This window comes from Anarhichas minor, unplaced genomic scaffold (assembly GCF_050575085.1).
Source record: "Anarhichas minor isolate MPS153535 unplaced genomic scaffold, ASM5057508v1 ptg000145l, whole genome shotgun sequence".
Lineage (NCBI taxonomy): Eukaryota > Metazoa > Chordata > Actinopteri > Perciformes > Anarhichadidae > Anarhichas > Anarhichas minor.
The window spans coordinates 166057-192426 of NW_027466591.1; the positions used below are offsets into that span (position 1 = coordinate 166057).

A 26370-nucleotide genomic window follows, 5' to 3' on the forward strand; every position below is an offset into this window, starting at 1 on the left:
GAAAAGAGTTCCCTTAAAGATGTGTCTGCGATCATCTGAGTGAAGCACCGTTAACGGTTACAGGACAGGAACGTTACAACACACTCATGTTTCTTACGTGGTTCCACGTTCCCGTCACTCCTCGGCTCTCATGCAGCTCATTAAGACCCTCGCAGGCATCCGTCTCCTTCACCCGAGAGAGGGGGAAGTGTACTGTATCTAACGCTTTAGTGTTATGTAATCGTCCCTCCGCAGAGATGGAAACAACACGTTTCTGGACAGTATTTAGGCTACAACAAAAACAACTCATATGCTAATGAAGCGAGCGTGGTTTGGATGTTAAACGGAGCGTTAAACGGTGGATGTTACTTCTCTTTTGGTTGGAAAGTGTGCTCTCATGAGACGCTGCTGTGCCCCCCCCCACACACACGGTTGCGTAGAGTGGTGGCTGCCTTTCATGATTCCATGAATATAGATTTATAGGTATATCTGCAGAATATGCTGATTTTCCAGGTTTGAAATGTTGAAGTGTGCTTTTTATTTTAGCTTGAAAGCCAATTTTATGTAAATGAGATCCAGATTTGTTTCTACATTTCAGGATAACAGCTTCTCCTTGTAGATGAAATGTGACGACTGTACATAATTGGCAGCAGTGATTCATGTGCAGAGCGGCAGGAGGAACAATATGTCCTGAAGGATACACGAGTAGTTCCACTGGTGTTCATCTGAACTACTATCACATATATAGAGTTATATATGAATACATAATGTAGCGACCCTTACTCAGGAAAGCTACGAGACGTTCTTTTCTTGTGGTCCTTTATTTGCGGACAGTACACAGGCTACTGTGGGCCGTAGCCTACGCCAACAAACAGTCAACACTGTTAACGTTCTGTAACATCTTTAACCATCTGCTCCCGGTCATAGACTAACTCTCCTCGTTACCAGCACAAAACACAACATCCCACCAGGCATGAGGCCTTCACTGACCTCCGTAAATGCAAGAACCAATCTTATATAACATCTTAGAACACTTTCTGTAAACACCATAACATCTAACATAACAGGTTAACATTATATGTCTTCAGTCTGTTACAATATAATACCGATTCCGATAAATGAACATCGACAGATAGCGAGTACCGATCCGACATTGATGCGTTAAAAACAAAAGATAAACCTAATTCCATCTCTAATATCTATTCCATATTGAAAACATCTCCTTCAACCGACTGGATTTATTCAAGTTGTTTGCCACAACAACATCATGATAAGAAGTAGAGTCATTTTCTCATAGACTTCTATACAACCAGAGGAGTCGCCCCCTGGTGGACACTAGAGAGAATGCAGCTTTAACACATGAAGCTTTGGATTCACTCTTCAGAACCGGAGGTTGTCTCCTGAATCCACTAAACCAGCCTGAGACCATTGATGAGAGTCAGAGCTGGACCGCGCTACGCTGTGATTGGCCCGCAGGATTCTCTCCTCACAGCCCTTCACACAGCTGTGTTCTCCTGACGCGCCAGGACCTCAGAGGTCAGAGGTCCTAGTCTGCATTCATCTCATTGCCTGAAGAAGACCCGGTTTCAGCTCCATCCATTCACACAGAAAGAGAGAAAGAATCTCCCGTTTGCTGTTCAGATTGTTTAGTGATGCATCCTATGAGCAGACCAGAGAGCAGCTCTCTGTGACCCGGCAGGACCGCCAGCTTGAGCACTTTAAGTGCTGAGTATTGACATTCTGTGAATGGATTAAAGCCGCCCAAATGTGAAATATTTATGTATATTCTTATACAGCAGAGAGAGAGAGAGAGAGAGAGAGAGAGAGAGGGCTCTTCGGTCTTAATGTGGCAGACGTCTCATAAAGTGGTCCCACTCCGCCATGTTTTATTCAGCACTCACAGCTACAGGCGGCTCGCCGCTATCACGTCAAGTTAGAAACTACCAGACTTTCCATTTCTTTTAACTGATGGATCACAGATGAAGAACGCTGTCTAATCACTGGAGATGACAGAAATGTCACAACGAATTTTTTATCAAAGCAAACAACGGTTTCTGAGAAGACACATTGTTAAAAGTTCCACCAAACGGTGTCAATAGCCACGTTTTGACAGCAGGAACCAGAGTCTACAGTTAGTTACAGGGACGTCTTATCCCCCAACAAGACCCCGGTCAGGAGGTAAATACTTCCGGTAAGTAGAGGAACTTTAGGGGTGGGGTTTGCAGGGATGATTGGTCAAACCAGGCAGCAACCTCAGGTTCTGCCTTGTAGGAAGTGTCTTAAAGCTGCATTATCTCTACTGACCACCAGGGGGCGACTCCTCTGGTTGTATAGAAGTCTATGAGAAAATGACTCTACTTCTCTCTTGATTTATTACCTCAGTAAACATTGTAAACATGAGTTTATGGTCTCAATCTCTAGTTTCAAGTGTTCTTCAATACAGCATGATGTTCATTTAGTACATTATGGTCCATTTAGAGTCAAACAGACCATAAAGCAGGGGATGCTTTAGGGCGGGGCTACACAGTGATTGACAGGTCTCTACCAGAGACGTATACGGCGTCTCTACGTCACTCCTCCTCAGTCCAGATATGGTCACTTCCTGTTTATTGGTTGCAAAAAAAACAAAATGCCGAAGTCAAGTTTTCAAAACCAACGAGAGACGACACGATGACTCCGCCCACTTCTTACATTCATCGTGCTTCAGTAAATACAGACGACCACCTGAAGGAACCTTTTAGTTACTTTAAAGCAGTTGCGAGACTTAAAATACCAGGAACTTTTTTTGAGTGGAAACGCAGTTATTAATGAATTAATGTGATGTCATTCCTGTTCAAACTGATATGATGTCATGGCCCTCATCGTAAAATATGACAAACCAAGTTTCATTGAAAGAAGCTCTGAATGTCAAAATAAACTAAAAACATGATCTCATCAATAACTGTGTTCTGATGCGTCAAACCAAACGGTATTAGGACGTGTCCGAGCGTCCTTCTCTCTAGATTTCTTGTTATTTACTCTCCTCCCTGCAGACTGACGGTGTCAGCTGTAAATGTCAGTTTAACCCTTTAACCCTTAGTCAGCAGGCTGCTGTCCTCCACCTCCTGAAACACCAGAAGATACCGAGCGCCCACTCTGACCTCTGACCCCCCCGGGAGAGAGAAGGCTGCGTTACTTCCTTTTGATGAAGAATTACAAAAGAGTGCTTTTTACCTCTCAAGGACATCTCATTCAGCAGATCTCAACTTCTATCCAATGTACTTCTAAAGCGCCATCGACGCTGCTCCAGACCAGATGTTTGCGTCTGTTTCCAGAGCCTGAATCACAGCGAGGAGACTCGACTGAGAATGTCCTCACAAGAGCCTAAACTCACCTGTGTGTACCTGACACACTCACTGAGTGAACTGTGAGTCACGTCCGTCATGAACAAAGGTGGAAATAGTGAGATGTTGTTAACTCAAAGCATCTGTCTGTGTGTTTGATTAGATTTATAAAATGTATGGAAGATAAATACGGTGACATGTGGAAACAGGTTTTCTTTTACTTCTGAGTTTTGTTTAAACACTAATTCTGACTTAAAACTCAGAACTCACATTATTGTTCCCATGTGGCCCTGATCCTGTTCTCTATACAAACATGTGTTAAAGTATTTATCTTTACTCAGTTAGTTGTTGCTTCCTTTTATTAATAATCAAACTATTTGCAAGAAAATAATAAAAACAGGAAAATGAGAAACTAATACCTAAAATAGTGCAGAAGTGAGGATCAAATATCACCGATATGACTATAAAATACAATAATATATAAATGTAACATTTCAGGTATTTTTTGTTGTTTTTTGATTAATTCAACGTCAACGTATTTTTTCGACCCGATTTTTTATTAGAAAAACTTTCACACAGAACTAATGTTACACAGTAACTCGCATTTCTTGTTCCCGAACAAAGTGGATTTTTCTGAGCTTTCACACAGAATAAACTTTCAAAGGTACACCAACGCAGACCAGATCTTACCTTTCACAATAAAAGCCCTAGACACATATATTTGTAGAAGAGTATTTCTTGTTTTTGTGATGTTTGTACAACACACCCTGATATGTAAAGCACTTTAATTTAATACATATCCTAACATGTTCTGAACCAGCTCAGTGTGGACCTGAGCTGATCTCAACACTTTCAGATATTCATTTCATTTTGACATTAGACAACTTTGGTCTTCCGTACTTATATCATTTCTAGGAAATTACCTCAACAAAATCCAAACACCTCGTCTCTCTTTGCCGGCATTTTTTAGTTTGCCAGTCTGACGGAACACGTTAATCTTCTGCTTCACAGAAAGAGGAAGTGCTGATTAAAGAACTAAATAAAGACGCAGCAGAGGAGGATTATCTCCTCCAGCAGCGCCGACAGCTGCAGTAGAACCTCAGCGTGAGACTCAATTAAGAGCCCGGTGACGTCAGAGCTCGGTCATCAGGAGGCAGATGCTTCATATATATATATATATATATATGTCCTAGAAATGACATTAATATACAACTAATGTGCAACATCAGGTCTATTTTGTAGGAGAAACACAACATGTTTATTTACTTTGAAAGAAAACTTTTTCTGACACTCGCCACCCGTTCCAACTATTTCCGGTACTACTAACAGATATCATGATTCATTTTATATTTGACAGTAAACTCGTCGTTTTGTGATGAGAGACGGTCAGAATACATTAAGAGAATAACTGCTGATGACTGTGCACCAAATATAACAACATTACGGGATTGTTTTTATGTTTTATAACAACATCACGGTGTTCACTTCTGAGGACTTGATGACAGGTGTGACTCACGGAAACTCAGATTATTAATAACTTCTGAATAACTGGTCTGGACTTAAACTGGAGCAGGTTGAGGAGTTCTGTCTTCCATCTGTGCTGTTCGTCTCTGTTTCTGTCTGGTCTGATTCAACAGTTTAGACTTGATGTGAAATGCAGCCCGTGTGCTCGGTGTGTGCTCACTGGTCTGACTGGAGCTGTTGGGGTTCTTTACTGCGACAAAGAGGAAAGGAAGTTGTGAAGACATCGGTCATGATTTCGGTCATCTTCATGACTTCAGAAATGTTATTTAAAACAGAAATGGGGTCGTTGATAATCAAAACAAACCTTGTTTGAAAGCTTCTGTAGAAATGTAAAGTAGCAGAAAAAGGAAATACTCAAAAGTACAAATATCTCTAAGAAGTGACAGAATAGAGAAGAATGATAACGCTTCAAAGGGTTAAATGAATGTGACTGATGTGGATTAGACTGGATCAATACGACCACATGATATTATTTTAAATCAAAGCATCGATGAGACTCAAGCAGCAGAAAGCCGAGACAGAACAACGTGTTCTCTCTTTAACGCATTTCACTGGCGTGAAACTAAAAAGGACGAGATCCCTAAAAACATCCAGATAACATCAACGGTTCTGCACTAAATCCCTCCTTCTCTCCTCCCTCCATCCGCCATCGATTTACCATTAAACCAGTCCCATGTGAGTCTGTTCCCTCCTCCTCCTCCTCCTCCTCCTCCTCCTTGTTAGCATCGCCAGCATCAGGAGTTGCACTTAGCTTCCACTCCCACGAGTCACATTTCTCTCTTTAATCAGCAGCCGGTCTACTGTTAATTACCCTCACAGACACACACAGTCTCACACACACACAGTCTCACACACACACACACACACACACACACAGTCACACACACACACACACAGTCACACACACACAGTCTCACACACACACACACACACACACACAGTCACACACACACACACAGTCACACACACACAGTCTCACACACACACACACACACACACAGTCTCACACACACACACACACACACACACAGTCACACACACACACACACAGTCACACACACACAGTCTCACACACACACACACACACACAGTCTCACACACACACACACACACACACACAGTCACACACACACAGTCACACACACACAGTCACACACACACAGTCTCACACACACACACACACACACACACAGTCACACACACACACAGTCACACACACACAGTCTCACACACACACACACACACACACAGTCTCACACACACACACACACACACACAGTCACACACACACACACACAGTCACACACACACAGTCTCACACACACACACACACACACACACACACAGTCACACACACACACACACACACACACAGTCACACACACACATACACAGTCACACACACACAGTCTCACACACATCACAGTCACACACACACACACATACACACACACACAGTCACACACACACACACAGTCTCACACACATCACAGTCACACACACACACACATACACACACACACAGTCACACACACACACACACACACAGTTTAACAGCGTGACCTCTGTTTGTTGCTTTGTGACGTACACGTGTAGCTGGGTTTGTGTGTTGACTCTGAGATGTACGAAGTCTTTGATATGAACCACGAGTTTAGTATTTTAGATGATTGCATCAATACGTCATGAACGGACATTGAAAGATGAGGTCGGTGTTCTATATTTTTTGTCATGAAACAACGTATCCTCACACATCCTCACACTCTTATGAAAAAGTTACACATTTTTCGTGTGTTTTTCTCGTCCAGCAACACAAAATAGACGTCCATCTTCACAACTTAGTTAGGTTTAGGTTTAGGAAAAGATCGTAAAATACTAAAATATGTTCAGGAAAAGATCGTAAAATACTAAATTAGGTAAAAAAATATATTTTTATAATAATGATTATAATTATTATAATAATTATTTTCCACTTCTTCCTGAAGCAAAATGTGAAGAGAAACAGAGTCTCATTGTTGACGTGTGATTATTGATGCAAATCACCGGCTTTCATTTAATTTCTAGGCTTTAAAACAAAAACCAAACCCCAGAATATTGATATTTTTTGCTGATATTCTGATCCAAAGCTCCTTCCGTGCAGACTTCTCTGTTTCTTCTGGAGGAGGCGGTTCAGACTGCAGGAACAGTTTCAGATTAATAGTCTTTGTTGGTCTCAATCCATTTGTGAGCACTCCCACAATGAGACGGATCCGAGCGTATGCTTCATGATTTATGTGACAAATGATTCTTTGTTTCTTGTGCAGCCTAATCGGAGCAAAATGAGAAATCACGTGACGTAAATGAATGGTTGAACATTGACGTGTGACTTGTGGAGCTGAGCGTTTAGTCGGGGTGGAAACTTCCAACATGCGCACTTAAAGAGACGCCTTCAGAGTCTGTAACACAACAGGAGGGAGCAGAGGAGCAGAGGAGCAGAGGAGCAGAGGAGCAGAGGAGCAGAGGGAGGTGTTTCTGGTGGATCAGACGGGCTGTGTTGACCTGCACCCCGTCCTGACTCATGTTTATCCTCATACGCCGCCCATCCTCTCGCTTTCACCTCGTTAGCGCTCCGGAAGCGTCACCGGTGGCTCCGGCTTCCTGAGGGACACGGAGCCTGTTAATGAGATCTCTCCGGGTTTAGGACCTGGTTCTTTGCCCCCCCCCTCCCCCCCTGTTGCTGCCTCTCTCTCTCTGACTTCAGAGGGTGAACCTGTGGAGCGACACCGACACCGATCTCCTCTCAGCTGAACGGAGCTGCAGCGTCCTCGAACGCATCTCAAAAACCTGCGACAAAATAATCCCCCCCCCCCCCACACACACACACCAAAGCCTCCTGTTTTTCTTTTTCCCCTCAGCTGTCAGAACAGGCTGAAGGACTACCGCAGTCCTCCCAACACACACACACACACACACAGAGTCGTACAGCTGAAACACTGACCAGTAGAAGCTCTGTCCATCACGTCCCATGCAGCAGCAGATATTCAGCAGGTATTCCTGGCATGGCTGCAGCAGTGTGTGTGTGTGTGTGTGTGTGTGTGTGTGTGTGTGTGTGTGTGTGTGTGGTTTAAGGCGTGCAGCGCTGCATGTTAACATCCAGCAGCAGCTATTTTCCTGTTTTCCTTGAGTATCTCCAAGAAGCTCTCTTTTCCTCTGAACAGCGACACAGACGTGGAGAGAGACACACTCTGCTAGAGACTGAGAGGGAGGAGAGAGAAGGGGAGGGAGAGAGAGAGACAGAGACTGAGAGGGAGGGAGGGAGGGAGGGAGAGAGAGAGAGAGAGACTAAAAGAGAGAGAGAGAGATCAGAAATGAATAGAAAAGAAAGAGAGACACTAGGAGTGAATGATGTGACGTGTTTGTCCATCCTTCTTCTCCTCTGCTGTTGGAGAGGAGATCATCCATCACTCTGTTACACACACACACACCTACACAGACACACTCTCACACACTCTCACACACCTACACACACACACACACACACACACACATTGATACGTTCCAGTTCCCCAGGGACCGGCCAATGAGTGATCAGCTCTACAGCTCGGGGTGAATCCAATTGGCTCAGTGAGCTGTCAGTCATGATCCCCTGTATCCCCACGGCAACGGGGGGGGGGGACGATGTTCATATTTAAGTGTTTTATATTGTTTTATATGTTCTTTGCTTGCTGTTTGAGGCATTTTGTAACTTTGTTTCAACAAGTTCTATATGAATAAAGACGATTATTATTATTAATAAAGTAAATAACCTCAGACACACAGCACGAAAAACACTTTATTACTTTATTGTGATTGAGACACGTTTTGAATCTACAGAGTTTGTAAAGTGAGTGAGACTACAGACGGTAAATATATATATATATATATTTATATTTATATATGAGTCAATAAGCATGAAACCCAAACAAATGTGTATAATGTGTTGATTATTGGTCCCTCAGGTCCCCCAAGAACCCTCAGCAGAAGATCATCAAGAGGGTCATTGGCCTGGAGGGAGACTTCATCAGGTAGGAAGCTCCTCCCTCCTCTTCTCTTCCCTCCTCCTCCTCCTCCTCCTCCCTCCTCTCTCGTCTCTCCTCTTCTCTTCCCTCCTCCTCCTCCTCCTCCTCCTCCCTCCTCTCTCGTCTCTCCTCTTCTCTTCCCTCCTCCTCCTCCTCCTCCCTCCTCTCTCGTCTCTCCTCTTCTCTTCCCTCCTCCTCCTCCTCCTCCTCCTCCTCCTCCTCTCTCCTCTCTCCTCTTCTCTTTCCTCCTCCCCCCTCCTCCCTGGGGGCGACCGTGGCTCACTGGGTTAAGAGGGTTGTCTGGTAACCGCAGGGTCAACGGTTTGATCCTCAACTGGGACGTGTCACGTGTCGAAGTGTCCCTGAGCAAGACACTGAACCCCTAACGGCTCCCCGGGCGCCTGTCATTGGCAGCCCACTGCTCCCTATATACAGGGATGGGTCAAATGCAGAGGTCAAATTTCGTGTATGTGTATATGACAATAAAAATGGTTTCTTCTTTCTTCTCTTCTCTCCCCTCTTCCCTCCTTTCTCGTCCTCCCTCCTCTCTCCTCTTCTCTTCCCTCCCCCTCCTCCCTCTCTCCTCTTCCCTCTCTCCTCCTCCCTCCTCTCTCCTCTTCTCTTCCCTCCACCTCCTCCCTCCTCCTCCCCCCTCCTCCCTCTCTCCTCTTCCCTCTCTCCTCCCCCCTCTCTCCTCCTCCCTCCTCCTTTCTCGTCCTCCCTCCTCTCTTCTCCTCTCTCCTCCTCCTCCTGCAGCAACAAATGACTCACTAACAGTGTGATGAAAGGATCAGATCTCTTTAATATCACCTTCATGTTGTAATAAACTAAAAGCTTCCTGGTGTTGATGTGAAGCAGCAGCCTGTTAGTAATAAAAGCAATAACAATAACAGCTGTTAGTCGTTTAATGGTTTCAGTCTTCAGTCCAGAGGATCACATTAACTCACCTGGTGGTCAAAAGAAAAGGAGGAGTGACGTAGAGACGCCGTATACGTCTCTGGTAGAGACCTGTCAATCACTGTGTAGCCCCGCCCTAAAGCATCCCCTGCTTTATGGTCTGTTTGACTCTAAATGGACCATAATGTACTAAATGAACATCATGCTGTATTGAAGAAGACTTGAAACTAGAGATTGAGACCATAAACTCATGTTTACAATGTTTACTGAGGTAATAAATCAAGAGAGAAGTAGAGTCATTTTCTCATAGACTTCTATACAACCAGAGGAGTCGCCCCCTGGTGGACACGAGAGAGAATGCAGCTTTTAATGAAACGCAAAAAATGATCTGTATACGTGTAGACTCGGCCTAAATACGGTATATATTTTACACTTTAACCAACACACAGAAGCATCTTCATGCCGTGTTCACACCAAACGCGGCGCAAATTATTCGTGCGAGTAGCTTACATACAAAGTCTCTGCACAGACGCGATGACACTGGATAATTATAATTAATAAGATACCGACTTATTGTACGATATATATACTTGACCTCGATAATTAATAAGATACCGACTTATTGTACGATATATTTGGACAAGACCATGAACATTTTTACGTTATTGGCTCTTTGTGTGACATGTAGACCTCAATCAACATTAAGTCATCGACTTATCGTACGATATTTGGGCATGACGTCTAAAATTTTGCTGACCTCGATATTGTCCGTTGTGTTTACATACGTGTTACTTCACATTAATGTCACCGACATTTTAGTCAAAACGCTGCCAGAATTAATTATAATAATTATGTATAAAATATTTTTTCACCTTCTAATTCTAATGTCTGAATATTCTTAAGAATTAAACGTTTATTGCTCTTTGAAAGGCTTTACTTGCTCTATTACGCAATCATATTATCATTATATCAATAATATCATTTATTGCAATTATTTCTGGGACAATATATTGTCCAATAAAAGTCAGCGTTGGTTCGGTCTGAAGACTACCAGTAAAAAAAGAGATCGGAGGTGTGGATTTAGATAGAAGATTTATTGTATATATTTGAATCAGACAGTTTTATAGGAGAGGAAAGATCAGTGCAGTTCTCTAAATAATGGATTTCAGTCATTTATTGATCCAGTAAACTAGAAGAGCCTCCAGGACTCTTCATGGCTGAGAGTCTCCTGGTCCACGGAACTCTTCACACACAGTTCAATGTCGTCAGCTGTTCTTCTCTTTTCTTTTCTCGTTTTTTGAGGTGACTTTCAGCAGTTTGTCGTGTACAAGAAGCAAGACTTTGTCCCGTTAATAACGCCGGGTTCCTCTGCACGGCTGAACAAACAGACTCCCGCTGATGACAAAAGCAGATTTTAAAGTTGAACAAATTACAGAAAAGGATTTTCTGGTGCAGCGCACCATGAAACCAACACGTCAGAAATGTCTGAGAGCTCGGTAGAAATCTTTTTTATTTCCTTTTTCTATTTTTTTTTAGCTCCAAATCAGAAACAACTTTGTCTGCAGCCAGACCCGACAAACACAGACGGAATTACAACAAAGGAATCTTACAGAAAACTAATCAGAGGTGATGCCGGGTGGCCTGAAATGCTTCAGCTGCTCTGAAAATGGGAAACACTGACGACATTTACGTGCTCACAAACATTCAGGTTTTTGCCCTCATTCCATAAAAACAACAATATTCCTTCTAAGCCGGGGGGGGGGGGGGGGGGGGGGGGGGGGTTACCTCATCAACTAAACATTTTCCAGTAATTATTGAAGGTCAAGTAGTTAATCAAGTCCTCAAACTAGAAGTGTTATTTACATTCCGTGCAATTTAATTCACGTTTAAAAGAAGCATGTTTCAAAGTAAGCCATGAATATTTCTTTTGTAAATTATCCACGTAATTAATTCGCCCACCGTTTGTTCACCGTTTGAAACATGAAGTCAACATTGATGTTTTAGTCACGTAACTTGTGTTTTTCAGTAACAACACTTCAATAGTTACAGTATGTTAACCCAAACCACCAACTGTTCCTCAACCTAACTAAATATGTTTCCTAAACCGAACTGAGTTTCCTGTGAAGATGGAAGTTTATTTTGAAAAAAGTGTATTTATGTAATGAGGAAGTTTATTTAGAAAAGACCGTATTCGTGTAACGAGGAAGTTTATTTTGAAAAAAGTGTATTTATGTAACGAGGAAGTTTATTTAGAAAAGACCGTATTCGTGTAACGAGGAAGTTTATTTTGAAAAGACCGTATTCGTGTAACGAGGAAGTTTATTTTGAAAAAACTGTATTCGTGTAACGAGGAATTTTATTTTGAAAAGGCCATATTCGTGTAACGAGTTTATTTTGAAAAAAACGTATTCATGTAAGTTTATTTTGAAAATACTTTTTCATAAGATATAAGAACCGTTGTGTGAGGATACGTTGGCTGTTTACATGCCAAAAAAATGCTTCTGAAATAATATCAACATATTCCACATGTCTTAAATTATCATCATTCTAAACACCCGGATATCCAATTTAGAATATTGTCATAATCTGATTAATTCAATGTAAACATAGAAACTGTTAAGTGCTAAATATTCATGAAACACCAACATGTTCTCGTCACATACTGACTGACTCTCATCACTCATCTGATTCCAGATTTGGTTTTTATAAAAGCTCCTCCTCCACGAAACGCAGGTTTCCAGCTCTGAAAGTGTTTCTAAAAATGAATGTTTTTTTTGTGATTTCCCCCGTGTGAGATCAATGTGAGATCAGTGCGAGATCAGTGCGAGATCAATATGAGATCAGTGCGAGATCAATATGAGATCAGTGTGAGATCAGTGCGAGATCAATATGAGATCAATGTGAGATCAGTGCGAGATCAATGTGAGATCAATATGAGATCAATGTGAGATCAGTGTGAGATCAGTGCGAGATCAATATGAGATCAATATGAGATCAATGTGAGATCAATGTGAGATCAATGTGAGATCAATATGAGATCAATGTGAGATCAGTGTGAGATCAGTGCGAGATCAATATGAGATCAGTGCGAGATCAATATGAGATCAGTGCGAGATCAATATGAGATCAATGTGAGATCAGTGCGAGATCAGTATGAGATCAATATGAGATCAGTGTGAGATCAGTGCGAGATCAATGTGAGATCAATATGAGATCAATGTGAGATCAATGTGAGATCAATATGAGATCAATGTGAGATCAGTGCGAGATCAGTGCGAGATCAATATGAGATCAGTGCGAGATCAATATGAGATCAGTGTGAGATCAGTGCGAGATCAATATGAGATCAATGTGAGATCAGTGCGAGATCAGTGCGAGATCAATATGAGATCAATATGAGATCAGTGTGAGATCAGTGCGAGATCAATGTGAGATCAATATGAGATCAATGTGAGATCAGTGTGAGATCAGTGCGAGATCAATATGAGATCAATGTGAGATCAATGTGAGATCAGTGCGAGATCAGTGTGAGATCAATGTGAGATCAGTGCGAGATCAGTGTGAGATCAATATGAGATCAATATGAGATCAATATGAGATCAGTGTGAGATCAGTGCGAGATCAATGTGAGATCAATATGAGATCAATGTGAGATCAGTGCGAGATCAGTGTGAGATCAATGTGAGATCAGTGTGAGATCAATATGAGATCAATATGAGATCAATATGAGATCAATATGAGATCAGTGCGAGTGCTCTGAAGCCAACTTCACTGGGGCATTTTTAACTCTTCTGAGCTTAATGTTGGCTTGAAAATTGGTCCTGAATTACATTTGAACAGGCATTAACAGCACATTAAGTTCAGGGAGCAGATAGCTATTTATAGTGTGTGTGTGTGTGTGTGTGTGTGTGTGTGTGTGTGTGTGTGTGTGTGTGTGTGTGTGTGTGTGTGTGTGTGTGTCAGCCCTGTTACACTGCATTCTCTGGAGGAAATGAGCTCCACAGTTCAGATAATGAGACTCAGCAGGAGAGCATGAGCGAGCCTCAAAACTCACCATCTGATTGTTGGACAGGTGGTTGTATTACTACAAAGACCAATGTGTCTCCAGTCTGTCTCTCTGTCCAATCAGCAGTGCAGTCTCTTTCATCTTTACCTTTTAATCAGAACACCAAACTTTAGGCACAAACTCTGAAGTTAGTGAAGCGATATTATTACGATGTCATCGTTGTGTTATTAGATGCAGGAGCTGACTACATATATGTGTATATATATATATATATATATATATATATATACATAAATAAATATATATAATTTAGATGTTGTGATCATTAGTCACAGGTCACTGAGTTTTGGCCTTTTTGTTTCTGTTTCTGTTGTTTTTTACAGAACCTTTTTATAAGATATCATATACAATATGTCATTATAAAAATATCTGGTGTTGATCTTTAAGTTATAAACTACGCTTCAGGTGTCTCCGGATAAAATACTGAGGTCATGTAGCACAACATGAAGCATCAGATCAGAACTGAACCAGGAAACACATGAGACCTCATGGAGGACGCTGAGAGAGGAACGAGTCTTCAGACCCTCAGAGTCCTGTTCAGCTTCATAAAAACACGCCGTCATCGTGCGATTCATCCCGACAGCGTCTGGTGTCCACAGGGGGTTCGTCATTAACAGACCCGTGATGGGCTGTCTGGCAGAGGCGGAGCTGACGACGCCGGCCGCCATAAATCACAGCTCCGCTTTTAATTTCAGAGAGAGAGAGAGAGAGAGAGAGAGACGGACAGACAGACAGAACGAGAGGGAGAGAGAGAGAGAGAGAGACAGAGGATGGTTTTACAGATTCATCTCCAAACGTAAATCTCCCGACATCGTGTCACTGAGCAGCAGAATGTTCAATGAACTAATGGAAACTCGTAAATACAGTTTATTTGTCTGTTGAGCCGCTACACGAGTCTCCTTCTAGCAGGAAGAGTCACTCAAGTGACGGACACAAAAACACACAAACTGGAGGAAAGTCAAGTTCTCAGCTTCACTCACAGAACGGTGAAGGAAGGTTGTTTGGAAATTAACTTTTATCTGTAAACACATGAGAGGAACTGGCTATCTTCATCGAAGTCCCAACAAAAACAACTGGCAACCGAAGTTGAATTTGGCGAAGTTCTCACAGCCAAAGTCACCACATTGTCATTCAGTGATACAACACAACGTCATCCGCGAATGCTCTCACATTATTAACGAAGTCTGTATTTTGCTTTTTGTGGTCGAGGCTGAAACATCTCCATCAGTTGGAGTGGTGCAGATGTTCTTTGTCCAAAGGTTGTATTTGAATGAGCTTTATATTTAACCCCTCCAGGAGGTCAACGTTTACACTTATCCTGTGAAATATCTCAAAATCGACTTGTTGCATCGCCACAAAATGGACATTCAGCAGGAAGAACAAACCAAAAGAGAAAGAAGTCATGAGTCATTTTAGCCCTTTTTCAGCCCGTACAACTTCAGTGCATTCTCACATAATGTTTCGAGAGACGGTCGCAGTTTTAAACTCGTGGTTAACATTCAACATTGAAACAGAACGAAAACAAGACGAAACTAAATTAGGTTTTCATCCAGCGTTCAAAGCTAAGCCCACAAAAAGTAACAAACCGTAACTCGTAGATATTCCACAAATGATTTTGTGTGTTATCTATATTCTTTATATTATTGATTAGTCAGTTTTTTTGTTTTTTTTCTATAAAATGCCAAAATAACGTGAAAAAAATGCACATAATCTAAGAGCCCAAAGTGATGCCTTCAAGTGCCTCGTTTTGTCTTCAAAACGGTCCAAAAATATTCAATTTACTGCCCCGTGGGGCTGCACGGTGGTGTAGTGGCTAGCACTGTCACCTCACAGCAAGAGGGACCCGGGTTCGACCCCCGATCCCGGGTGGTCCTTCTGTGTGGAGTTGGCACGTTCTCCCCGTTGCAGCGTGGGTTCTCTCCGGGTTCTCCGGCTTCCTCCCACAGTCCAAAGACATGCAGCTTAGGTTATTTGGAGACTCGAAATTGCCCGTAGGTGTGAATGTGAGCGTGAATGTTTGTCTGTCTCTATATGTGCCCTGCGATGAACTGGCGACCTGTCCAGGGTGTTCCCTGCCTTCGCCCAATGTTATCTGGGATCGGCTCCAGCACCCCGCGACCCTCAACAGGATAAGCGGTTTGGATAATGGATGGAATGGATGGATGGTGATGAAAAACAGAGAAAAGGAACAAACGAATGTGACAAATGATTCATTGATTATCAAAATAATTGTGAAATAATAATTTTAGTATCCAGTCGGCCGACATTCGTTGATATATTTTTCATAAAAGTTCAGGACTTCATGCATGATGAAATCCATGCACCAGTAAATCTCTCAACATATATATATTAGTGCTGGGCAACGATTAAAATATTTAATCGCGATTAATCGCATTGTTATGGCAAAGTTCAATAATGAATTCAAAAGTAGTGTATTGCGCACTTTTATTTTAAAGTGCTGCTATATGAACTAAAGGGCAATAACATTTGGTTCACGAGATGCAGGTAGCATGTTTTATACTTAATGTGAATATAATTCATACTTTGTTGGCATCTTATTCTGAAAACCGGATGTTCGTCTGAAGAAACCGGATGTTGTCTCACGTTAATGTTTCCGCTAACTTTCAAAGTCCTTCGCTCGCTCCCGATCTGTGCCGTTTAAATGCGTTTCCGTTAACTTCAGCATATAGGTGCACTAACATTACTGACTACAGGATGTTTGCTGGCTTTTATCCCACTGTTCTTGTCATCCTCTTGTTGTTATGTATATGTATAAACCACATATTTTCATCCCATTAAGCTGAGCGATGTCTGTAGTGAACGTCAGCTGATGTCAGAGAGGCTCGTTCAGACACGTCGTCAACCTGTCAGGAGGAAAATCTAGAAGAAAAACTCAAACTCTGCATGAAAACGGACAAATTCAGAGATAATAAACAGTGATGGGATGGACAGTTTCAATCCAAAAGATATGATGATCAGCATCGGCCTTCGGGAGCACATGTCAGTCACACACACACACACACACACTCAGGTCAGAGCAGGTCTGAGCGTCTTAATCCAGTGTGTGGAGCCGTCAGCAGCTGTCCACCTCTGCCTCATTAAACACCTTTCTACCTGTGAAACATCTATCAGCTGCTGTTAACACTGATGAAAGAAGCAGAAGTGTCTTAAAGCTGCATCCTCTCTACTGACCACCAGGGGGCGACTCCTCTGGTTGTATAGAAGTCTATGAGAAAATGACTCTACTTCTCTCTTGATTTATTACCTCAGTAAACATTGTAAACATGAGTTTATGGTCTCAATCTCTAGTTTCAAGTCTTCTTCAATACAGCATGATGTTCATTTAGTACATTATGGTCCATTTAGAGTCAAACAGACCATAAAGCAGGGGATGCTTTAGGGCGGGGCTACATGGTGATTGACAGGTCGCTAACAGAGACGTATACGCCGTCTCTACGTCACTCCTCAGTCCAGATATGGTCACTTCCTGTTCACTGGTTGCAAGAAACAACAACATGGCGACAGCTGTAATCCAAGATGGCGACGCCCATGTTTTTAAGACATCGGAAAAGTTTCAAACACGTGTTCATAAAAACATAATAAGACAGAAGAGTGGCTGAATCCACAGGGGGTTCAATCCTCGTTTTTTAAAAGTGTTGGAAGGTAACTAAGTACATTCACTCAAGTACTGTGATTAAGTACAAATTTGAGGTACTTGTACTTTACTTGAATATTTCCATTCATTTTGTATCCAATATTGTACTTTTTCCTCTTTCATTAGCATCTCTGAGGTTAGTTCAGGTTTAAACGCTGTAAAGCAGCACTGAGATCAAAACAAGAAGAATCGAGACGCAGATTCTGCTCCCAGATATTCCAGTGAAGACGGAGAAAGTGGTCGATCCATAATTATAATAAATCAGACGAGTTAACGGAGAAACCAAATGTTTCTGAGATGAATTTAAAAACCACAGATTGATTTATTGAACTGTACCCGAGAGGATTCTAAAGAAGAGGCTGAATACAGCCAAGTCAATCGTCCGCTCCTGTAAAGATTTCACAGCCGTTCCTTCTTCAACGTAGCAGAGAATCGGTGTCATATAGTTCTGTAACCTTTCTTCTTATTTATTTATTTTTTATTATTCCTGCGTAAAGGTCCCGGCTTGTTTTTATTTTTGTGAGTCAGTAAATTCAGCTGCTGTGGCTAAATCAATATTTATGTATCCAAGGTCTTCTTTGGTCAGACCGACAATCACACACACTCACACACACACACACACACGCACACACACACACTCGCACACACACGCACACACACACACTCACACACACACACTCGCACACACACGCACACACACTCACACACACACACACTCACACACACACTCACACACACTCACACACACACACACTCACACACACTCACACGCACACACACACACTCACACACACACACACACACACACACACACGCACACACACACACTCACACACACACTCACACACACACACATTAGGAATCGCAGGAATCCATTTAAAAAGTCAGCGCGGCCATAACTCACAATGTTCTGCTGCTTAAATGATAAATCAGAGGTGGAACAGGCCCATAACGGTGCAGAGCGATGATGAAGGGCGTTGGACCTTCTCCTCATAAACCCCCCCCACCACCACCACCACCTCCACCTCCACCTCCACCCTTATTAGTCTGAATGTGTCCTCGGATCGGATCTCTGTTTGAGCGATAAGGCGGCAGCGCGATGTGACGCCTCGGGGGGGGGCGATGATTAACGATAATGAAATGAAAGACGTAATTGTTCCGGAGATTTGATCCGAGGACCTCAGACGCAATTCTTTCCCCCTGAATCTTACATTTCTTTTCTTTTATCAAAGGCAGTGAAGCTCTTCAGTTTCACCTATTTTATTTTTTTCAAACTTTTTATGTTTTTCATTAAAAAAAAAGATGCATTCCCTACCCACAATGCATCGCCTTTCTTTTTTCTCTTTTTTTTATTCTTAGTGCTTGTTTAACGTTGTGGACATTGAGCGTATACTAATGTTAGCGCTGAGCTCTAAATTGCATTTTTAATTCGTTTTTTTTTCTCCATCAGGAGATAATGAGATCTGCCGTGTGTGTGAGTGAGTGTGCATCTCTGTGTCTGTCCACAGCTAATATTGCATACTGCTGCACCAGACTGCATAATATTTTGGGTGTGCTCGTTTATAGAGGCCACAAGTGATCACACAGCATGCTAACGTATGCTAACGTATACCAGCGTAGCTACTGCATACTCAATGAGTATGTGCTTGATTCTGCCTACAACATAAATGTTTAAGTGTGATTTTACCAGCAGACTCAGCCGGTCTTTTGGGATTTTACCTTAACTGCCGATGTATAAGTCACGGTTTCATCCCCTGCTTTATGGTCTGTGTGACTCTAAATGGACCATAATGTACTAAATGAACATCATGCTGTATTGAAGAAGACTTGAAACTAGAGATTGAGACCATAAACTCATGTTTACAATGTTTACTGAGGTAATAAATCAAGAGAGAAGTAGAGTCATTTTCTCATAGACTTCTATACAACCAGAGGAGTCGCCCCCTGGTGGACACTAGAGAGAATGCAGCTTTAACACACTTCTGCTGTAGCTTCACTTTTCAAAGTGCAGATTTCTAGTTGATTTTGTGAAACTCTGCTGTCTTAACATCTTTAGATTGTTAGATATATTTATATATATATGTTTGTTTGTTTTCTCGTCTCTTCAGAACTCTGGGCTACAAGAACCGGTACGTTCGAGTTCCCGACGGTCACTTCTGGATCGAGGGGGATCATCACGGACACAGTCTGGACAGCAACAGCTTCGGACCGGTGAGAACTGAACCTGCTGTTACACCACCAAGCAGACTCTACACACAATGTAGACCCCCGTCGTTTAACGAATGTAACGGACCGTTTATCCCCCCAAAAAATAACAGAACTCTAAAGACATCTCGTTGTGCAAAATATGAAAGATTGAACTTCTGGATTTAAAGTTTTTGTATAATTTTGTCCAAAATTTTAACTCAATGTAAAAGATGGATGAAGCTTATTTTGAACTCCAAGACATTTCTGAATGTATAGTTTGATTGGGAAGAAAAGGACTATAACTACCGTCACTATGAGCAAGGCATTAAACCTAAACCTAAAAACAACATGAACACACAGATAAATGATGTGTGGTCGGGGTTTCATCTGTCCGATCTGGTGCAAACTGAACTCTGAAGGAAACACAGGGGATAGGTTATGTTTTGTGTGTGTGTTGCCTTTCAGTGTTTCAGCTGACGTCGGTGTAGAAGACGAGTTTGATAACCGATCTGGAGGTTTCTGCCTCTGCAGCTTCTCCTCCAAAACATAAACCCTCGCTGTGACTCCTCCTCTCCGCGAGCCGTTTGTAGTCCGACCCTCTCGGGTTGTAGTCCTGTGAAACCTTCAGCAGTGAAAGGTGCTGCTCGCTGTGGACGGAGAGAAGATCTCCGTTTCTATCAAACGCTTCATACAATAACTTACAAACAGTAATAATACATTTTATCGATTTTCATAATAAAAAGTCTGACTTTACCACCAAGTAAAAAAGTGTTCATAGGTTTTGTTTTGGTTTATTTACTGAAAATAAAACACACAAGAAGAACAAGAACACAATTATCACAGTTAGTGAAAATAAAACAGTTCTTGAAGTCATGAACGACGAGAAAAGATTATTCTGTATTATTCCCACAGCGGGGACATTTACAGCAGCAAAGTGGAAAACAAGTACAAAACTAATTAAATAAAAAAGTGTAATAAATAAGAAATCAAACAGTAAATGTACAATGAATAAGTAAACAGTAAAATAACATACGATCGGACTAAATGGTTGGGTTCACTTAACTTTACTAACAGCTGATCTAACAAGGGTCCTAAACGGTGCACGACGCCTTCAGGTTACAAATATCTCAAACATGTGGAGGCCTGGACTAGAGATCTAAAGATGTGAACACTTTAAAGATGAAACAGAACTATTGACATCAACAATAACTAACAAATCAGGAGTGACCTTATTACCGCTGAGTGCTCGGTATCCCTTCATGCCGACTACATTTTCAGTTCACATGGAAGCAGCAGTTTTAGGAGATATGTGGATTTAAGGGTTGTTAAGTCGACTACGTCAACGTTTTCACATAAGTTGCTCTGGAACAGGAAGAATCCCGTCAACGAGCACAACACCAAACCTGTTTCATTGATTTATTTAAAACCAAAGTCTGGAACCAGGTCAGATTGATCCATCGTTACACTTCTATATATCATGTTGTCGTATAAATCATAGGAAACTCTTACCAGCTGGTGTAAATGTTTGTTTTATTGTGCTGCCCTTTAAAGTGCGGTTGAAGAGCGACCATCAGCCTCCATCACCATCACACGCTCTTCACAACATCACATTAAGTTCTTCGTGCTCTCTGAATGGCTGAAGCATGCGGCAGAATCTCAACGTTATGTTTCTTTTTTCATTGGGAGGAAAACGTCACGTCGCACTACGGACTCACATCTGACAGTTTAATGTCACCAGCAAACATTGACGCCAGGACGAACACGACGAAGAAACGTTAAATCAAAGGGGAGTGTTCAGCATGGATCCCATCCAGCGAGGAGGAGGTCTCATAATGGAGGAATAATGTATTCTTGAATGTGGCCTGCAGTGCTTGCTGCCGCCCACCACACAAGACTCTCATCAGCTCTCACAGATGAGGCACTATGGCTCGATCAGAAATAGCCCAAAACAAACACCCACCATCTCTACATACAGTATGTAGAGGAACTCTGGGGAGTTTGTCTTTTCTCAAAGTTTGTATTGTTGAGAGGTTAAAACAAAAACTCCTAAACTTTTAAAAAATATGTGAAATGGAGGAAAACTCTGAATGCAATAAACAGATAAGATCTCATGTCGGTCGATCTCACGCTGTGTGAAGTTTATGGCCTATTGAAGAGTGTAAAGGTGCAATAAATACTGAGCCCAAAGCGCTAAATGACCATAATTCATCTGCGCTGGCTGATGGGGGGGGGGGGGGGGGGGGGGTTGATCGATACCAGTGATTCTGAGGTTTCTGCCTCTCAGAGCTCAATACTCATCCTGATGTGCACGTTAACACAGGAAGGAAGGAACCAAAGAACCAGTGAAGCTAAAGAGAAACCAGTGAACCAATGAACCAGTGAACCAGTGAAGCTAAAGAGAAACCAGTGAACCAATGAACCAAATAAGGAACCAAAGGAAGAGCTGAGAGATGTGAAGATGAGGAAAAGACCAAATAAAAAGGAAGAATGGACCAAGGAACCATTGAAGGAGCCAAAGAATGGAAGGAAGAGCTGAGGAGGAAGAAATGAAACCAAAGAAAGTTCCAGGGAACTAAAGAGCAAAAGGATAAACCATTGAGGGATCTAAGGAACAAGACGAGTAACCACCAAAGAAGGAACTAACCAACCAAGAGAGAACTAATGAACTGCCAAAGAATACACCAAGGACGTAGACGTAGGGAAGGATCCAACTAAATGTCAAATCACAGAAACAAAGAAACTAAAGAAACGGGGAACTAAAAAGTCTGAGAATAAACCAGTGAAGGAACCGAAGAACAAGAGGAGGAACCACTGCAGAAGGAACCAACCCTTGAGTGTAAACCTTCTGCTTCAGTATTAGATGTTCAGAGAAACTGTTGAGTTTAAATATCAATAGTTTTGTAAAATAACTGTTTTATTAGAAGTTATTTTACGTAACAATACTTCTTTTAACCCAAACAACGATCTTTTCCTGAGCCTAACAAAGTACTTTAGTTGCATAAACGTAACTAAATAGTTCTAATGAAAGCTAAAATAAAAGTAAACATGTTGTAAGATTAACGTAATAAAGAGAGTGTTTGCATTAAGGAGCAGAAACTGCTTGTTTCCTTTTTTAACCAAATACAGAAACTTTATTCAAGAAGGAATCAAAGAAAAGATAAAAACGATAAAGCAAATAGAGAACGAGTTGAGAACAAAATGAGCTGGAGAGGAACCAAACAAAGAAGGAAATAATAAATTATATTTGATGAATTAAGAGAAACTGGAAAACCAAAGGAGCCAAAGAAGGAAGAATAGAAACAAAGAAGGAAGCAGGGAACAGGAAAGGTAGCAGTTTATATGAAACGTTCATAATAAAATTCTTTAATATCTGGCTGCTGACCTGCTCCTCACCTCCCAGCAGATGAATATTAATCGTCTTCTTCATTACTTTACTTTATTAAACTGCCTCTTGACCTGCAGCTGTCGAGAGTTTGTGAGGTTTGCTGAGAACTCGTCTCCACCCTCAGCCGTCGGGACGCCCCGGGAAGTCGAATCAAACGCCTCCTCGTCCGTCTGCAGCCGGTCTGAAGATGGTTTTCTAGAGACGCCGGCTTTATTTTGAGATAACAAGAGTCATGTGTGTGTGTGTGTGTGTGTGTGCGTGTGTGTGGGTGTGAGTATGTGTGTGTGTGTGTGCGTGTGTGTGTGTGTGTGTGTGCATGTGTGTGTGTGTGTGTGTGTGTGTGTGTGTGTCTGAGTGTGAGAGTATGTGCGTGTGTGTCTGAGTGTGAGAGTATGTGTGTGTGCGTGTGAGTGTGAGAGTATGTGCGTGTGTGTGCATGTGTGTGTGAGTGTGAGAGTATGTGCGTGTGTGTGCATGTGCGTGTGTGAGTGTGAGAGTATGTGCATGTGTGTGTGAGTGTGAGAGTATGTGCATGTGTGTGTGCGTGCGTGCGTGCGTGCGTGTGTGCGTGTGTGTGTGAGAGACACAGTTGTTACAGTTGTTACGGTTGTTACAGTTGTTACAGTTGTTACGGCTGTTACGGTTGTTACAGTTGTTACAGTTGTTACGGTTGTTACAGTTGTTACAGTTGTTACAGTTGTTACGGTTGTTACGGTTGTTACGGTTGTTACAGTTGGTTGTTACAGTTGTTACGGCTGTTACAGTTGTTACGGTTGTTACGGTTGTTACAGTTGTTACAGTTGTTACGGCTGTTACGGTTGTTACGGTTGTTACAGTTGGTTGTTACAGTTGGTTGTTACAGTTGTTACGGCTGTTACGGTTGTTACAGTTGTTACGGTTGTTACGGTTGTTACGGTTGTTACAGTTGTTACGGCTGTTACGGTTGTTACAGTTGTTACAGTTGTTACGGCTGTTACGGTTGTTACGGTTGTTACAGTTGGTTGTTACAGTTGGTTGTTACAGTTGTTACGGCTGTTACGGTTGTTACAGTTGTTACGGTTGTTACGGTTGTTACAGTTATTTATTTATTTATTTATTTACCCAGGTGTCTGTGGGGCTGCTTCATGGTCGAGCTTCTCACATCATCTGGCCTCCGAACCGTTGGCAGCGAATCAAAGCGTCTCTACCGGCAAACCGAGGACCGCTGGACACGGAGGAAGAGGAGGGATGAAGAGGAAGAGGAAGAAGGAAGAGGAGGGATGAAGGAGGAAGAGGAGGAAGAGGAGGGATGAAACCATCTTTCCTTCTTTCTATAACTGTTAACGTCGTCTCAGCTGAACTGAGATCGTTGGAGAACTTTGAAACCAAACGTTATTTTCTCGATGATGTCATCTTCAGGAGGAAACAATGAGTCATGAGATTGTTGAACTATTGTTATGTAAACTGAATATGGATTTAATCTTTCATTGTTTTATTTTGCCACATTATAGTTGTTACCAGTGACATGAACAACTTTAACTTCACAAACCGGAGACTGGAGACGTCTTCACGCTCCAGCTGCACCTTTAGATCCTGAAAACATTTCTATAGAACTATGTTCTTCTTCATGGATTCATGTTCCTCTCCAGTGCTCTTCATGATTTAATTATTCTTTAGTGCGACGAGCCAAAAACAAATGTCATTATCTAAAAATATAACTCTCTTCACTGAGCTTTAGTTTGTGTTGCTGTCACCTGTGAGAGGGGGGGGGGGGGGCTGCTGGTGGATCAGCTCATGAATATTCACGTGCTCATTAAAGGCTCTGAGAGGAGAAACAAGCGTTTAGCCTCAACAGCTGATCAGACGTCTTAATTACTGAGAAATCACAAGAGATGAAAACAGCAGCTGACTCCTGATCGAGTGTTTTTATCTAAAGAGACGCATTTAAGATACGATGAAGAGCTGATGAAGAGCTGTGTTATGGACACACACACACACACACACAAACAACACTATACACACACACACAACACACACACTCAACACAACACTATACACACTCACACACACACACACAACACACACACACACAACACACACACACAGACACTAACACACACACACACAGACACTAACACACAAACAACACTATACACACACACAGACACACACACACAACACAACACTATACACACACACAGACACACACACACTCAAACAACACTATACACACACACACACAGACACACACACACACAAACACACACACACAGACACACACACTCAACACTATACACACACAGACACACACACACACAGTCAACACACACACACACACAGAAACTAATACACACACACAACACAACACTATACACACTCACACACACAACACACTCACTGTTTGTGTGAGTGTGTTAGTGTGTGTGTGTCTCTGTGTGTGTGTGTTTGTGTGTTAGTGTGTGTGTGCGTGTGTGTCTGTGTGTGTGTGGGTTAGTGTCTGTGTGTGTGCGTGTATTAGTTTCTGTGTGTGTGTGTGTTGACTGTGTGTGTCTGTGTGTGTGTGTATAGTGTTGAGTGTGTGTGTCTGTGTGTGTGTGTCTGTGTGTTAGTGTCTGTGTGTGTGTCTGTGTGTGTGTGTGCATGTGTGTCTGTGTGTGTGTGGGTTAGTGTCTGTGTGTGTGTGTGTATTAGTTTCTGTGTGTGTGTGTGTTGACTGTGTGTGTCTGTGTGTGTGTGTATAGTGTTGAGTGTGTGTGTCTGTGTGTGTGTGTCTGTGTGTGTGTTAGTGTCTGTGTGTGTGTCTGTGTGTGTGTGGGTTAGTGTCTCTGTGTGTGTATTAGTTTCTGTGTGTGTTGACTGTGTGTGTGTGTGTCTGTGTGTGTATAGTGTTGAGTGTGTGTTGACTGTGTGTGTGTGTGTCTGTGTGTGTATAGTGTTGAGTGTGTGTGTGTCTGTGTGTTGAGTGTGTGTGTCTCTGTGTGTGTGTGTATAGTGTTGAGTGTGTGTGTGTGTCTGTGTGTCTCTGTGTGTGTGTGTGTATAGTGTTGAGTGTGTGTGTCTGTGTGTGTGTGTAGTGTTGAGTGTGTGTGTGTGTGTCTGTGTGTATAGTGTTGAGTGTGTGTGTGTGTGTGTTAGTGTCTGTGTGTGTGCGTGTGTATAGTGTTGAGTGTGTGTGTGTCTGTGTGTGTGTCTCTGCGTGTATGTGTGTGTATAGTGTTGAGTGCGTGTGTGTGTGTTTGTGTGTCGCTGAGCTCTGTTACCGTGCCAACTATAGCGCTGCAGCTGCTAGGATACCGGCGTTGCCGTGGTGAGGTGTAGACGTCTGTTTGTTGTTGAATGTG

At 42.2% G+C, this 26370-nt stretch overlaps 1 protein-coding gene across 4 annotated transcripts in view; it reads left to right on the top strand.

Annotated features, from left to right (window-relative positions):
* The window catches only part of immp2l (inner mitochondrial membrane peptidase subunit 2), a 108005-nt gene that overhangs the window by 74559 nt on the left and 7076 nt on the right, over positions 1-26370 (top strand). For 2 of the 4 annotated variants that reach the window (XM_076085238.1, XM_076085239.1), the window contains exons 4-6: positions 8801-8866; positions 19587-19689; positions 24156-24760. In XM_076085238.1, coding sequence (XP_075941353.1) covers positions 8801-8866; positions 19587-19689; positions 24156-24281 — 295 coding nt within the window. In that variant the 3' untranslated portion in view covers positions 24282-24760. Of the gene's footprint in view, positions 1-8800; positions 8867-19586; positions 19690-20130; positions 20414-24155; positions 24761-26370 lie in introns of those variants that run through there. The other 2 variants (XM_076085242.1, XM_076085241.1) reach the window with 2 other exon arrangements.